This window comes from Pteropus vampyrus, unplaced genomic scaffold (genome assembly GCF_000151845.1).
Source record: "Pteropus vampyrus isolate Shadow unplaced genomic scaffold, Pvam_2.0 Scaffold22, whole genome shotgun sequence".
In the NCBI taxonomy this organism is placed as follows: Eukaryota; Metazoa; Chordata; class Mammalia; order Chiroptera; family Pteropodidae; genus Pteropus; species Pteropus vampyrus.
The window spans coordinates 15,698,556-15,712,595 of NW_011888803.1; the positions used below are offsets into that span (position 1 = coordinate 15,698,556).

The following is a 14,040-nucleotide window of genomic DNA, read 5'->3' on the forward strand; positions in this document are numbered from 1 at the left end:
GTCTTCATTCAGGATGTGCCATAGTTAGTGTAGTGCCAAAATCCCAGAGAGCAGTGCCTGTCCCACTACAGATTCCTGTGCTTCAGAACCTCATGACTCATCTTTTCGTGTTTTCTTTTCCATTCCATTTGTTTGAATTCTCCAGGCTAATAGCCTTTTGGCACTTCAGTCTGACCCACATTCCAGGCTTCCTTTTTATAATCTTAGCTAGACCTCTCCCTCTCACCTGGCATGTCCCCCTCAACAGTATCTTCGTAGAGGGCCTTGAGTAATACCTTTCATGTCTCCCCCTCTGCAGCCATGTTCATCTGTCTGCAGTTGCTGGAATATACCATGCGTTCCAGTGCCTCCAAGTCTTTGCATACATTGGCCTTTCTGTCTAGAACATGCCTCTTCTGCTCTTCAGTGACAGATTCCGTTCATGTTTTGATTCGCAGTTTCTTTCTCTCAGAAGCCGTCTTTGATTGCCACCCACCTACCATTACCCTTTCCTACTTCTATGCACTCTTGACAACCTGTATAGCATTTGTTACACTTACTCTGCACTGTTGATTTTTCCACTTATATTCTCCAGTACACAATAGGCATCGTGAGGCCAGTGCCTTTTTCATCTTTCTCTGGCTGGTATCCAGCACATACCTGAGCATGAGGAGGCTCGGTAAATATTAAAATTAAGGAATTTAAGAGTACTGTGTATTTCTGTTCTGTTCAACTACTCCATTTGCTGCCATGATAAATTTTTAAAGTAGAGAAGTATTTGAAGTGTGGCTAGCTCTTTTATAGACTAGAATACACAAGGTCATTTGGAAGTAGTTGGACCAGCTAGAATTCAGAACAGGAATAGTGAATCTTAGGCTATTTATTAAGTAACTCTGAACTCAGTGGGAGTGCAAAGAGGAACAATTCAATTATTCTGATGAACTAAAAATTATTTTTAGAACAATTGGTAGTGTAATCCTTATAAAGTTACAAAATTAAAAATGAAAAAGTAAAGTTATATATACTTGTTGGTTTAGATTATCCTACTCAGAGGTACTTTGTTATTCTCAGTCCCATGTATCTGAAATTTGGAAATTATACCAAAATTTATATATGTTATAAAATAGTTAAGAATCATGAATTCTAAATATTATAAATATGTGCTTCACTCTTTGTACTCTGAATATTTCTGATTTTGATGACAATATAAACTGTCTAAAAAAAATTAAAATAGAAACATAAGGATAAGAGCAAAATTACCTGTGATCTGGGGAAATCAATGATAATAATCCTACTTTTGCTTTCTGTCTACACTTAGAAATTTTGTTACACCCATTTGAAGTCAAGGTAAAATAACCATGGTGGTTAAGATAAAGTCTATGCAAAGACTTAATAGTCAAATTTAAACATCAGCTGCATAACAGATGATATTTAATACCCTGGAGTGGGAGTCAGGGAATAGGAAGAAAACAAATATTATAAACTGCAGTCAAGAAAACACAGCCTATATGTGCATGGATAAAGTTATTTTCATGTAATATTCTAAATTGCCAAAGAAAAATATCTCTTGTAATATTCTTTTTTCTGTAAAGATTTCCCATTTGCGTTTATGGGCCATAATGAAATATGGAGAAGATCAGTGATTAAAAAACATTTGGATTATATTGTACTAAGTTAGATGCATTCAGAACATTAGCTCTTATCTGACTAGTTTTTCATTCTTTCTAATGATAATATACTTTAGTTCGGTGGAGCAGTGTGAGGAGGATATTGTACGAGTTATAACAAGGATCAGAGGCAGGTTGGCCGATATTCTCTCATGAAGAAGTGTCATTATCTGTGAGTCTGTTCTCCCTCTCTACCTCACCCCTTGCTAAACTTCATAAAGATTTTCTTACTTGGCCAACTTCCTGGAAGTGCTTTCCTTAAATTTCAGTAAGATTTTCTCACAGCAACAATCTGTATCTATGAAGAGTTATATATTAGAAATTCAATATATTTATCTTATGAATATAGCTCACATTAACATTAGCTATTGAAAATCATTTTTATTTCACATTCTTACCAATTTTAAATTTATTTCTGCCTTTGGTAACTGATGTGACACGTCTAAAGAGGGCATGATTTTCCTTGTAAATAGATCTATATTTTTTTTCTTCTTAGAATATTGTTCTATATACTGAAAGTCATAAACTTTCTGTTTCCAACGTTTTTATAATCTACTGGGTTTAATGAGTTGCTTTTAAAATTAACATTTTGTTTTGAATTTAATAGCAGTCTCAGTAGTAGAGATGTTTATAGTCACACTAAACTTCTTATTTACATATAGAGCTTCCACTTAATAGATATCTAAGAGTTCCATAAATTATTCAGAACTGGGCATTATTTTGTTATTTTTCATCTTTTTTATCCTGAAGAGCTTCAACCAGTTTCAAACACTAAACATATTAAAATAGAGTTTATAATAATACTTAAAAATAATTTTTAATTATTCTGGTAAGAAGATATTCTTTAAACAAGATCATCTGATTATCATCAATTACATGAGACTATATCATTCATTATTTGGTAACTTTTCTTATTTGGAAACATTAAAATATTGTAATGTTACTGAAGTGAAATACTGATGCATTGAAACTAGGAACTGCTTTTATTTCAGTGGTTCTAGTTGCAGAAAAGCTAAGAAAGCACAAGAATTTGTTTCCCATTTCTGTAGGGAAAATAGATTCATATTTATTAGGAACTACATAGTAATGATATGACTGCCCTACTCAGCAGCTCCGCTTTCAATTTTTAGACAATAAAATTCATAAGAGATAAGTGAGAAATAATTGAAGAGCATTTTTATTTTTACTAGACTGCTTGTTATTGTTTCACTGGGTAATATACACTAAAATATCTATTCATGATTCAAAGAGAAAAGATTAGAGTTGAATTTGGTGCAGTGTGCATCCAACCATTGAATTTGATCCTTAGTGTAGTAATTGAATGAGAGAAGTATTGTGTGTCAAATTTATCTTACTCTTTACTTTGGTTTTAGGGTAGACGACTTTTAAAAAAATCTAATCTCTTTCTTCTGGCAGATGTGTGTGTGTATGGGGCTGGGGGTGGGTCTTGCACCTTGTAGGGGAGTAAAATAGAGATTTAATAACAGAGAAGGAAAACAAAAGGCAGCAGACTCACAGGAGGAGGGCAAAGAGGGTATCTAGCTATTTGCTCTCACTGGGCAGGTATCTGCAGGAGTCAGAAAGAGGATTTGTAGTGGCTACTATTCCCGATATTCTTTCTAGACCATAATTTTTGGACACATGATGTATTAGTTTCTTACTGCTGCTGTAAAAAATTACCGCAAACTTGGTGGCTTAAAACAACACAGAAATTTACTACCTTACACTTCTGGAGCTCAAAATTCCAAAATGGTCCTCACTGAGCTATAATCAAGGTGCTGGCTGGGCTGTGTTCCTTCTAGAGTCTCTAAGGGGAACATCATTTCCTGCCTTTTCCTAGTTTATAGAGGTTGTCTACAATTCTGTGATTTATGGCCTCCTTCCATCTTCAAAGCCAGCAATGGCCAATCAAGCCTTTCTCACACTGCAGCACTCTGACACTGGTTCTCCTGCCTCTCTCTTTTACTTGTAAGGACCTTTGTGATTGCACTGAGTTCACACAAATAATCCAGGATAATCTCAGCATCTCAAGGTCAGTTGATTAGCAGCCTTACATGTATCTGCAACCTGAATTCACCTCTGTCATGCAATATAACATATTCACAGTTTCTGAGAATTAGAATGTAGATATCTTGGAGGGAGCTACTACTTTACCAATCACACATAGCTTAAGTTGTTGATCCCTGCATAGGATGTACTCCAATCTTCTTTCTCTTCAACCCCCTTGACACCCATTCTCCTCATCCAAATGCTATAAGGCCAAGTGTGGCCAGATTGGGGCAAACCCCCTGTAACAACACACAGAATTAATAGACTGGGCTAGTGACTTTTACATTTTTTGCTCTTTACATTCTATCTCAATGCAGCAAAAATCTTTGAGTGCTTGCTTTTTGTTATTTCAACAAATACCTTTTGAACAACTATGTGCTGAGCTCTGTTACTTGCTAGGGATAGAACAGTGAACATCGTGGGCATGCTGCCTACTCTCGTGGAACTTACACTTTGGTGGAGACTGACAAACACTAAAACACCAAATAAAAGGAAAAATATCAGCTAATAAGACATACTAGTTAGAGAATTAAAACAGAGCAATGTGAATGACTGGGTCGCTACTGGAATTGGAACCAGGAGGTTTCCTGAGATGCGAATGACAAGGAGCAGGCAATCATGTGAAAAAAAAAAGAGGGTTGGGGTGGGGATAGTCCAGGCAGAGAGTGTAAGAAGTACAAAGCCATAAGAATTTTCTATTGGAGAAACAGAATGTAGCTGGAGTTTAACGGCCAAAGAGAAAGTGGTATGAAATGTGGTCCAAGAGACAGTTAAGTGCAAGATCACAACTCTGTAAGCCGTGGTAAGGAACTCGATTCTATGTATAAGGCAAGACATTAGAGAGTTTCTAAACAATTTTTATGAACTATTATGATCACTTGGCTATTATGTGGAGGATGAATTACAGGATAACAAGAGTGGAAGAGAGACACTAATTTGTAAGCTATTGCAATAGCCCATCTAACAGATAATGGTAATTAGACCAAATTGATAAAGGAGATGGAAGTAATATTTACAGATCTGGGATATGTTTAAAAGGAGATTTACTTGAAAAGACAACAATGGAATGTATATAGGGAGTGAGAGCAATATGAAAATAAGGATAATTCCCAGATTTTGGGATTGAGTGGTCGTGCAATTTCCCACAACAGGGAATATAGAGGATGAGCAGTTTAGTTCTGTTTTGACCATTCAGTGCTGCTGCAAAAGTTGGATTAGAAAGTATGGAAAGTTTAGTGAGGAGAGACAGAGACAGTAATGCTAAAACTAATGCTATGTCCCATTGGAGGCTAACTTCCCTGCCCCAGGTAGCACCTACCCTTAGTGAGTTGTGGTTAGGATGTCTCAGGTATCTACAGCAATGACTATACAACTATTGCACGTAACAATTTCCATTATGATCAAAATTCACCAATTTACGATGCAAGTTTAAATTAGCTGTAATAATAAAGGGAAAGTGGTAAGGTTTTGAAGTGCTTGAATAGTATTGCCCTTGAAGAAAAACTCAATATTTTTGCAAATTTCTTGTGGAATCTATTCTTGCAAGTGGGTGTTTTAAATTTTGTTTTATCTTTGCCTTCTTCCTAGGAGTGTGTCTTTAGTTGCTTTTTACTATGGCACTATTGGAAGGGGAACATATTATTGTATCATTCAAATTTTTTTCCATTGTAGCCTTGTTGGCAATTCTTTGGTGTTTAATAATTTTAATTTTCTGGTTTTAAGACCTATTTTTGAACTTTCATATTGAATACTCACTTACTTTTGAACATTCACATTGGCTCACCGATCTTGGCCCCAGATGAAGTATATACACATACAAATTCTACCACAAATAATACTTTTAGACAATGCCAAAAATTCGGCCTTTATATAATGTTTGGTATATTAGTTCATTTTTAACATCTTTTCAAAACTTGTTTTGTGGCTGACATTATGCTAGGCACAGGACGCAGAGACAAAGGTTGTGGTCTGTGCCTGAAAGAACTTATGGGTAAGGGGGGCAGAATTGGTATAAGAAATCATTAAAATTAAGTGTGGTTCATGAATAAAAGGAGTGTGTAAGGTAGAAGAGGAGCTCATGGGGGAAGCTAGTGGTTCTGCTTGGTTGTAAGGGTAGGGGATGGGATCTGAGGCGATTCTATAATCTGAATGGGATTCAAACCACGAGTAAGATTCCAACAGTCACTCACACAGGGACAAGGATGAAAGCAGTGAACTGGACAGGAACTAGCATAGCAGTACTGTGACCTGCAAGTTCTTTGGTCATGACTGTGCATGGGCTGTGACTGAAGTCACTCCACATGATGGGAAGGATACGTGGTGAGGAAGAGGTGAGGGGATTGTCAGTGGAGTAGAATAGCTCATCGCGTGGGCATGGAAATTACTTAAATGGTAGGATACATGATGGGGAGAAACATGGGCTGGTGAGGTTTCCTCTAAAAAGAGGGAGAAAGAGCATTCAGTGAAGAGGCTGTAGATTTATGAGTGTATTATCAGCATGCCTGGGGGAAGTTTTAGATGGGAGAATTAAATAATAGAAGAGTATGTGAAGTGGAGGATTGTAGGGGGCATAGAGCTGGAAGGAAATCAGCATTTGAGAAAGAGATGAAACCAGAGACGTGTTTTTTGTTTCATTTCAATAAATGTTTATTGAGGTCTTACTGTATGCCATGCGCCACGCTTGCTCTTGGGAAACAAGACTTATAAGGCAGCTAAGGAGCCACAGGGGTATGTACGTGGAAAGGTAAATAGCCCATGTCTCTGTGATCTCAACACAAGAAACTAAGCCTGTAAAGAGCAGCGCTTTCAGGTTTTCGCGAATGACTTTTCTAAAGTAGATCTTGATATATACAGTAAGTCCTCACTTCACATTGTCAGTAAGTTCTTGGGAACTGGAACATTAAGCGAAAAGATTTATAATGAAACCAACTTTACTGTAGATTATGAACAGAAACAAGAGTTAGGTTCCTATGGCATATTTCTCATCACAAAATCATCACCAAACTTCTAAATAAAGATCTAAAACACTTCTAATATTAAAAATTGGAATAAATGTGAGCTCCAAATACCTTTAAGAAAAATGGATAAAAACAAGTCAGATTAACATTTTCCACCCTGCTGATTCCTGTTCAGGGTCTGGAGTGGCTGGAGCCTCTCTCAGCAGTCAGAGAGCAAGGTAGGACTCACCCGGGGCAGGACGCACTTTCATCTCAGGAAACATTACACACACTCACACTCAGAATGGGACCATTTTACATGCCAATGAACATGCACATTCTTGGAATGTGGGAGTACACTAGAGTACCCAGAGAAAACCCATGCGGATATGGGAGAATGTGCAGTCTCCACACAGACAGTGACCCTGGTCGGGAATTGATTCCCCCCGCCCTCATCAACGTTATAACAAAACAACTTTGAACAAAACGACATTATTGAGGATATACTGTGTTTACCAGTTAATCAAATGAAATCTACTGTATTCATTTAAAATTTTCTATTTTTCATCATTCATTATTATCCATTAATTACAATATGGTACCACCACATGGAGCAATTTATCATGTGTTCAAATAACATTTATTGACACGAGATATGTTCATGATATCATGATATGATTTTAAAGTAAAAAAAAACTTTTGAAATTATATATACAACAAAATCCTAGTTTTATGAATGTGTGTGTGTGTGTAAGTGAGAGAGAGAGAGAGAGAGAGAGTTGTCAAATATGGGCTGGTGAGGTTTCCTTTAAAAAGAGGTGGAAGGAGCATTTAGTGAAGAGGCTGAAGATTTATGAGTTGTCAGCATTATCTCTGGGTCATGAGATTAGAAGGATGTTTATTTTCTTCATCTTCCAAGTGTTCTAAAATGCATATGTATTATATAAGCAATTTATCATCAGAGAATACTGTTTAAAATACTTTCCCTAGACATGCATATTACTCTTTTTAATTTTATATAGCATTTATAGTAAAAATTAAAACCCTAATAGACTTTCTTCTATCACATGGTAACTTTCTAGCCATTCTTCCTTTTTTGGTCACTGCTTATTCCTAGGAATTCCTGTCTGACACCATTTCTAGCTTTATGTTGCTGAAGGAGATGGCTCACAGTTCACTGATCTCAGTTCACTGATGAACAAAACCCTATCCCACACCTCCACCATAGGCTTTTATCTTTGTATTCTCTACCTATTCCTCTGTACACAATGTTGAGCTTTGTCGATTTGTCTCTTTGCTGTTTATATCTTTATGGTCACTATTTTCCATTTCAGTACCCTTTCAATTTTGTTTTATTTGTGATTATCGATCTTATTCTCTTTTCTGGTGAAATGTTTATTCTAACCCACATCTGCAAGCCATTCATAGCACTACCTGGATACAGTTAAACATTTCAATGAATGCGAGTCTTTAAGAATATATTCCTTTAGTATCTGTAGGTTTATCTTTGTAGTCTCTTTAAAAGAAAGAGCAACATGTGAATGCAAAAATGTCATCCAAAAAAAGCATATCCATCTGTCTCTGAAGGCTTATTCAAGGGACATTTCGTGGGTGAGTGTGATTGTTTTCTTCTAAGGTAATTCAGAGGGTATCAGTGAATGTCTAACATACCTAATTTTCCTTTTTTAAACCGTTTTGGAGGTAACGGTTAGTAAATCATGTAACCCTTTTCTGAAATAAGTTTATTCTGCCTCTGCACATTCTCGGAATTATGAACTCCACCTGTGAATAAAGCAGGATTTGTGCTTTATTGTTTCTACCATTATTTCTGTGAGTTCCAAGTTTCAGAATTTGATGGAGAGACATATATATGCTTACCCTATTCCTTTTGACTCTAATTTCATAGACTTGGATTACTCCCTTTCACTTTTCCTCCTTTAGGACAGAGTAATTGGAAGTTGTTTTACTTGCCCCTTGAAGTATCCCTCCCTGTGCTTTTCTTAGCTCAAGGATTGCTTTGTTGAGTGCGTTACCAAAACTCTGCTTTTTCTCCAGGCCTACATGTATGATAATATCACTACATACTCTGTTTTAGTTTCTATATTCTTTCTTCTGGTATCACAGAGCTTTTGACTGCAGTTTTGTTTTGGATCAATGTCCTCAGTTGTAAGGAACAATGGAGTCAGGACATAATCTTCAGATATGCTGTGTGGGCCACATCCTTGGGGAAGTTAGTTGTAGAGATAATCCAAAATAGCCGCCAATGCCGAAATAATCATTTGGTAATGATTTTGGAGTGTATCCTGTTATGTATGTATATTTAACTGAGAAAAACAATTGCTTTGTTTCGCTTACGTGTATGAGAGCTGATGGAAGGAAAGAAAAAGTGAAAATACTTTGCTGGAGGATGGGAAAAACCAGTGTGGGATTAAATGATTGCTGTAGGTAATCCCCAAAGTAAATTAATCCATATGAATAATCCAACATGTGTAATTAGCTTTGAGGGTAGCTCTGCTTTCCTTAGGTTTAAAAAAGGTGAGTAGAGAAGCCCTCAGGTCAAGTTACAAAAAAAAGTAATCAAAAAGGAAAATGGTTTCTTCAGGAGAAACAAAAAGAACTTGAGTTTGGTTTTACCTCCCTCCCTCTCTCTCTCTCTTCCTTTTTCACCTGGCTGTATCTCCTGAGCCTCCATACTGCTCTGCTATACCACTTACCCATTACGGCATTTTGCTGTGTTTACATCTCTTGTCTTCTCATTAGTCTGTAGGTGATATGAAGGAAAACTCTACATTCCATTCATATCTTAGACTGTGCCTTATGTATAATTAGTCCTCAACAAATGTAAATATATATTTTGTATTAATTAATAATGATTTTTATTCTCTAATAATATGAAGTAGTATTATGCAAAATATGTTAAATAATTGCGCTCTTGGAAATAAGTTTCCATTAGAGAAATAAAGATAAAAGACAAAAACATATTTTCTAGACCGCAAGGGTAACATAGTGTAATAGATTATCAAAGAAGGTGAAACCTCCATCCCTGGAGATCCTTAAAAATTGGACAGAGAAAACATCTGTGAGAGTAACTGAAGCTTTAAACCTGTCTTGAGGCAAGTAGACAGACAAATGGTTCTGTGATTTTTTTTGATTCCTCGGCCTGGAGAAGAGAAGACTGAGGGGTAAGACATTAAAACTGAGTCAAATATGGAAAACAGCTATTATTGCTTCCATAGGAAAACCAGTCGAAGGAGATTAACCTATAGTCTTAGAGATTTTCGTTACATTTATAGTTAGGAATTTTAAGACACAGGTTGTGAAAATCCTGTGGAAGTATTCAAAGTAAAAGATTGATTTGTGTGGATGTGGAGTCAGCTCTATGATTCTGTTGCAGTAAAAATATTTTTTCTATTACTTGGAATAGAGAGAATTGTTCAATACATTGTATTCAGTGTATAGCATTCTCTTTGGAAAGACAGCTTCTAAAAGTAGTATTTTAAAACACTAAGCATCATCACTATTTCATGGATAGGAGGGAAGAACAGAGATAACAGGTGTGAAATTCTTCTTATCTAAATACCTGTACAGAGTTGTATTATTAAATCATAGCCAATGTATGAAGAAAAGTCTGTGACAGAGCTCTACTCTGCTGGGTCAGCCTTGTTTTAGCCACTAAACCTTTTCTCAATGAAAATGTGGATTGCAGGGAAAGGGGCCACAAAAATCCTATCAATACAAAGGGAACCAAAAAACTTATTAAAAACAATCTTCATTATGTATTCGATTGTAATTTCTGCATTCAGCCACACGATGTCACAATTGGATTTTGATTTTCACTGTGTGTTTTTCTCAAATACAGATGAAGGCATTTTCAAAGCAGGAGCAGAGAGATCTGAAACACGGGGGGCAGCAGAAGTCCAAGAAGATGAAGATACTCAAGTTGAGATTCCAGTCGATCAGGTAATCTTTGTGCCTTTAAGATTATGCACACATCAATTACCACTATTTTTCTCTCAAGTTTCGTGGTATCTGCTCCATGCTGTTCCTTTGCATATGTTAGCTAAACCATCTCAGGTGTGAAGTGGCTGAATGACCTTTAAAACAAAACAAAACACCTTCAATTCTTCCTAGTATTTTTACAAAGAATAGCCATTTGCAGAGTCTTTTTTAAATTATTATGGAAAATGATATGTCTTTAATAAACAGCATTGAAGAATAATGTGGATTGGAGTTAGATATGAGATATAAAGAGGTAGAAAGCTAGACACACACACAAAAAAAGTATTGGCTTGGCGTTTTATCTACAAAAAACAATCCTCCATTTAGAAAAGTAGGGTTGTCTTGTTTTGTTTTGTTTTTAAATACCCTTATATTCTCTCATTTACGGTCCTTGAAATTGTGGTAGAATTTTTTTTTTCTTAAAGAAATTGCTTATATAAATGCTACTTGAATTTTTGCTATGTGTGTATTGATTTTATTTCTTAGGCCAATGGAACACGGTACTGTGCGTGCGTGTGTGTGTGTGTGTGTGTGTGTAAGCACATGCTTATAGAAGAGACTAAGGTATTAATTCTAGCTAAATGATGCCAGAATAAAAGTAAGTAAGGCTTTTTAATACAATTTAACCAGGTTTCTTACAATTCTAAGTGGAGGATGGGAATTTAGGTGAGGAGGGAAAATCATAATCCCAGGCTCAAGGGAATGAGAAGTCACTAGAAATTGCCACTTGTCCTCTATTATGTGATATTTCCTTTACAAAAAGCAAATTTCGTAATCCAGCAAATTTTATAGATGATCTTCTCAGCTGTGTCTGTCTTAACAGTGTGGTAGTGCAATTGCCGCTTGATTATTTCACTGGCATTTTCTGGAAGCATCACCTTCCTGATGAAAAGCCTAATGTGTTAAAAATCACACAGATTTCAAAAATCCAATTTATTATCCAAGATTAGCTACAACTAATAATTTTTCATAAACTTCAGTTATAGGTATTTTTCCTGAGGGAAAATAGAATTTTGTCTTCTGCAAAACTAATTTAATTAAATATCATAAGACAAAGAAGAGTAACCGTCATATATCTACAACACCTAGTAGCTGCCAAAACCAGACTAATTTATATTCCAAAGTCACCAAATATCAAGAGAAAATCATAGTGTTATTACCCAAGGAAAAATCTTTTTGTTTATCACTTAACAAGTTGTGAAATCTGTGATAGGTATTTCTTTACCTATAAGTTTGATGATCACAGGAATGGCAGTGGGCAGGAGGCCTTGATCCCTGATAACAGTTGAGCAGCCTTGGATAAGTGTCCACAAAGCTTAATTTCTTATTTGTCTGGAGAGTGCTAGCTTATTAAAATACAGGTATGCTGGAGAGATTGATTAGACAGATTGGTAAAAGCTGGGCAATATCAACAAATTGATGTCATTTTAAAGGAAATGAAACCAAGCAACAAAAGGCAAGAATTACTTTCTTTTTGATCCTATTAGTAATAGAGTTGGGATTGTCTAACTCATGAGGTTGGCAGGAGCTGCTTATCAGTTTAAAGGTTAGTATCATTCTCTCTATGGTCTGGTGACCTTTTTGCTCTATATCCTAAGCAGCAATGTTATAAATATTGTCAAAAACCAAGTGAGAATGTGGAAAAATTATTGTAAAGTTTCACTATAGTAATCTTCATATAGTAATCTTCAACTCTGAGGACATGCCCTCATGGCGATCTTCATTGAACAATAGCTACTGTCTATTAAGTACCTGCTGAGTGCCAGGCACTTTACTAGGCACTTTTATCTGATTTAATTGTGATGACAATGCTGTGAGATAGATCTTATCATTCACACTTCATACAGAGGAAGAAAGTGAGCTCACGTGGGTGAAATTACTTGCCCAGCGTTGTACAGTCAAAAAAAGGAGTTGAGATTTACAAGCAGGTGTGTCTAACTTCGAAGCACATGAGCGATTTAGGGGAACAGTATTAAATATAAAATAAAACAAAACAAAACAAACAAACAAACAAAATCCAACAAATTATTAACCCAGGGAAGGAAAAAAATCCTGCATAAAAGGGAAATGGAGTCACCCTATACTGCTTGGCTCTGCTCTAAACAATACTTTACACACACCGCCTTTAGGGCCATTCCTAGTTAAACGTCTCTGAACTGGTTTCCTATCACCTAAATTGTTCATGTTGTAACTTTAATTAAAGGACCAAGAAGAAGAATGTGTGTGTGTGTATGTGTGTGTGTGTGCGTGCGCGCACGTGTGTAAAATATGTGCAAATTGGCCAAGTAATTTACCTATGCTTGAAAAGCAGATCAAGTTTTAGAAGTAAATATCAAGGCCTCTGTTGGGAGATAATTCTCTATGGAGCTCTTGTGTTTCCCCATATCTTGTGAGCAGAGGCGCTGACTGTCTGTGTACATTCTGGACTATCTTTTCAAGAATGTTTGTGTGGTGAACAGCCTTGAAGACAGAGATAGTAACTTCCTCTGGAGCAGTCATTCTCAACTGGCGGCAATTTTGCCTCCATGGGGGATATTTGGCAATTTCTGGGGACATTTTTGATTGCTATTACTAAAGGCTATTAACTGATTGCTACTGAGGGTAGCAGCCAGGGGTGCTGCTAAAATATATTGTAATGTACACGACAGCCCTCAAACACACACAAAATTATCCAGTCCAAAGTGTCAGTAGGGTTGATACTGAGAAACCCTGCTGTGGAACAAACTCTAGGTTTGTTCATTGTCCAGTCTAATAAAGACAATGTCTCCGTATGTTACAAAATTTAGGTTTATTACTCTCGATAGAAGATTTGTTGCCATTGAATTGTGTCCTCAAAACTAGTTAAAATGGTAAATTTTAAGTTATATATATTTTACCACAACAAAAATATTTGGAAAAAAAATTTAGATTCTTTAAACATCAGGTTCTTCCCCTGAAATACAAGCCACTGTGTGTATCAGTTAGCCCCCTTCACAAACCCCTAAGGAATGGGGCCTTGGTGAGTGGGTATAAGTGGTGATACTCTAGGTACTGACATTGCTGTGAGCAACCAAGTCCTTTGTCTCTGATCCAAGAGTCACATGGCTTCTGCCAGCATCCATGAGACTGTGGCAGGATAATGTGTTAGCTTGCAAGTAGGGTAAAATTTGAGACCTTTCATAGTCTTTGATAGCCTCTACTGGCATCAGCTAGCATGTGCGTTTGTGTGTGTATAATGGAACACTATGGACAGATTCTAGCCAGAAAAGAGACTGAATTCTGTCCCAAGGTCCAGACTTTTTCATTTTTGAGATGAGTTAATATCTTCAAACTCATGGGAAACTGAAGAATGTCACATTATTTTATGTATTCGGAAAAACCAGAACAAATATCTTTTCTTAGGAGTTTAAGTGTAATAAGAATTTGGTACT

General features: G+C 36.3%; 1 protein-coding gene across 1 annotated transcript in view; it reads left to right on the top strand.

Moving 5' to 3' along the window:
• Positions 1-14,040, top strand: part of DCDC2 (doublecortin domain containing 2) — a 169,771-nt gene that overhangs the window by 129,724 nt on the left and 26,007 nt on the right. The window contains exon 9 of the mRNA XM_011355680.2: positions 10,491-10,591. Coding sequence (XP_011353982.1) covers positions 10,491-10,591 — 101 coding nt within the window. The remainder of the gene's footprint in view (positions 1-10,490; positions 10,592-14,040) is intronic.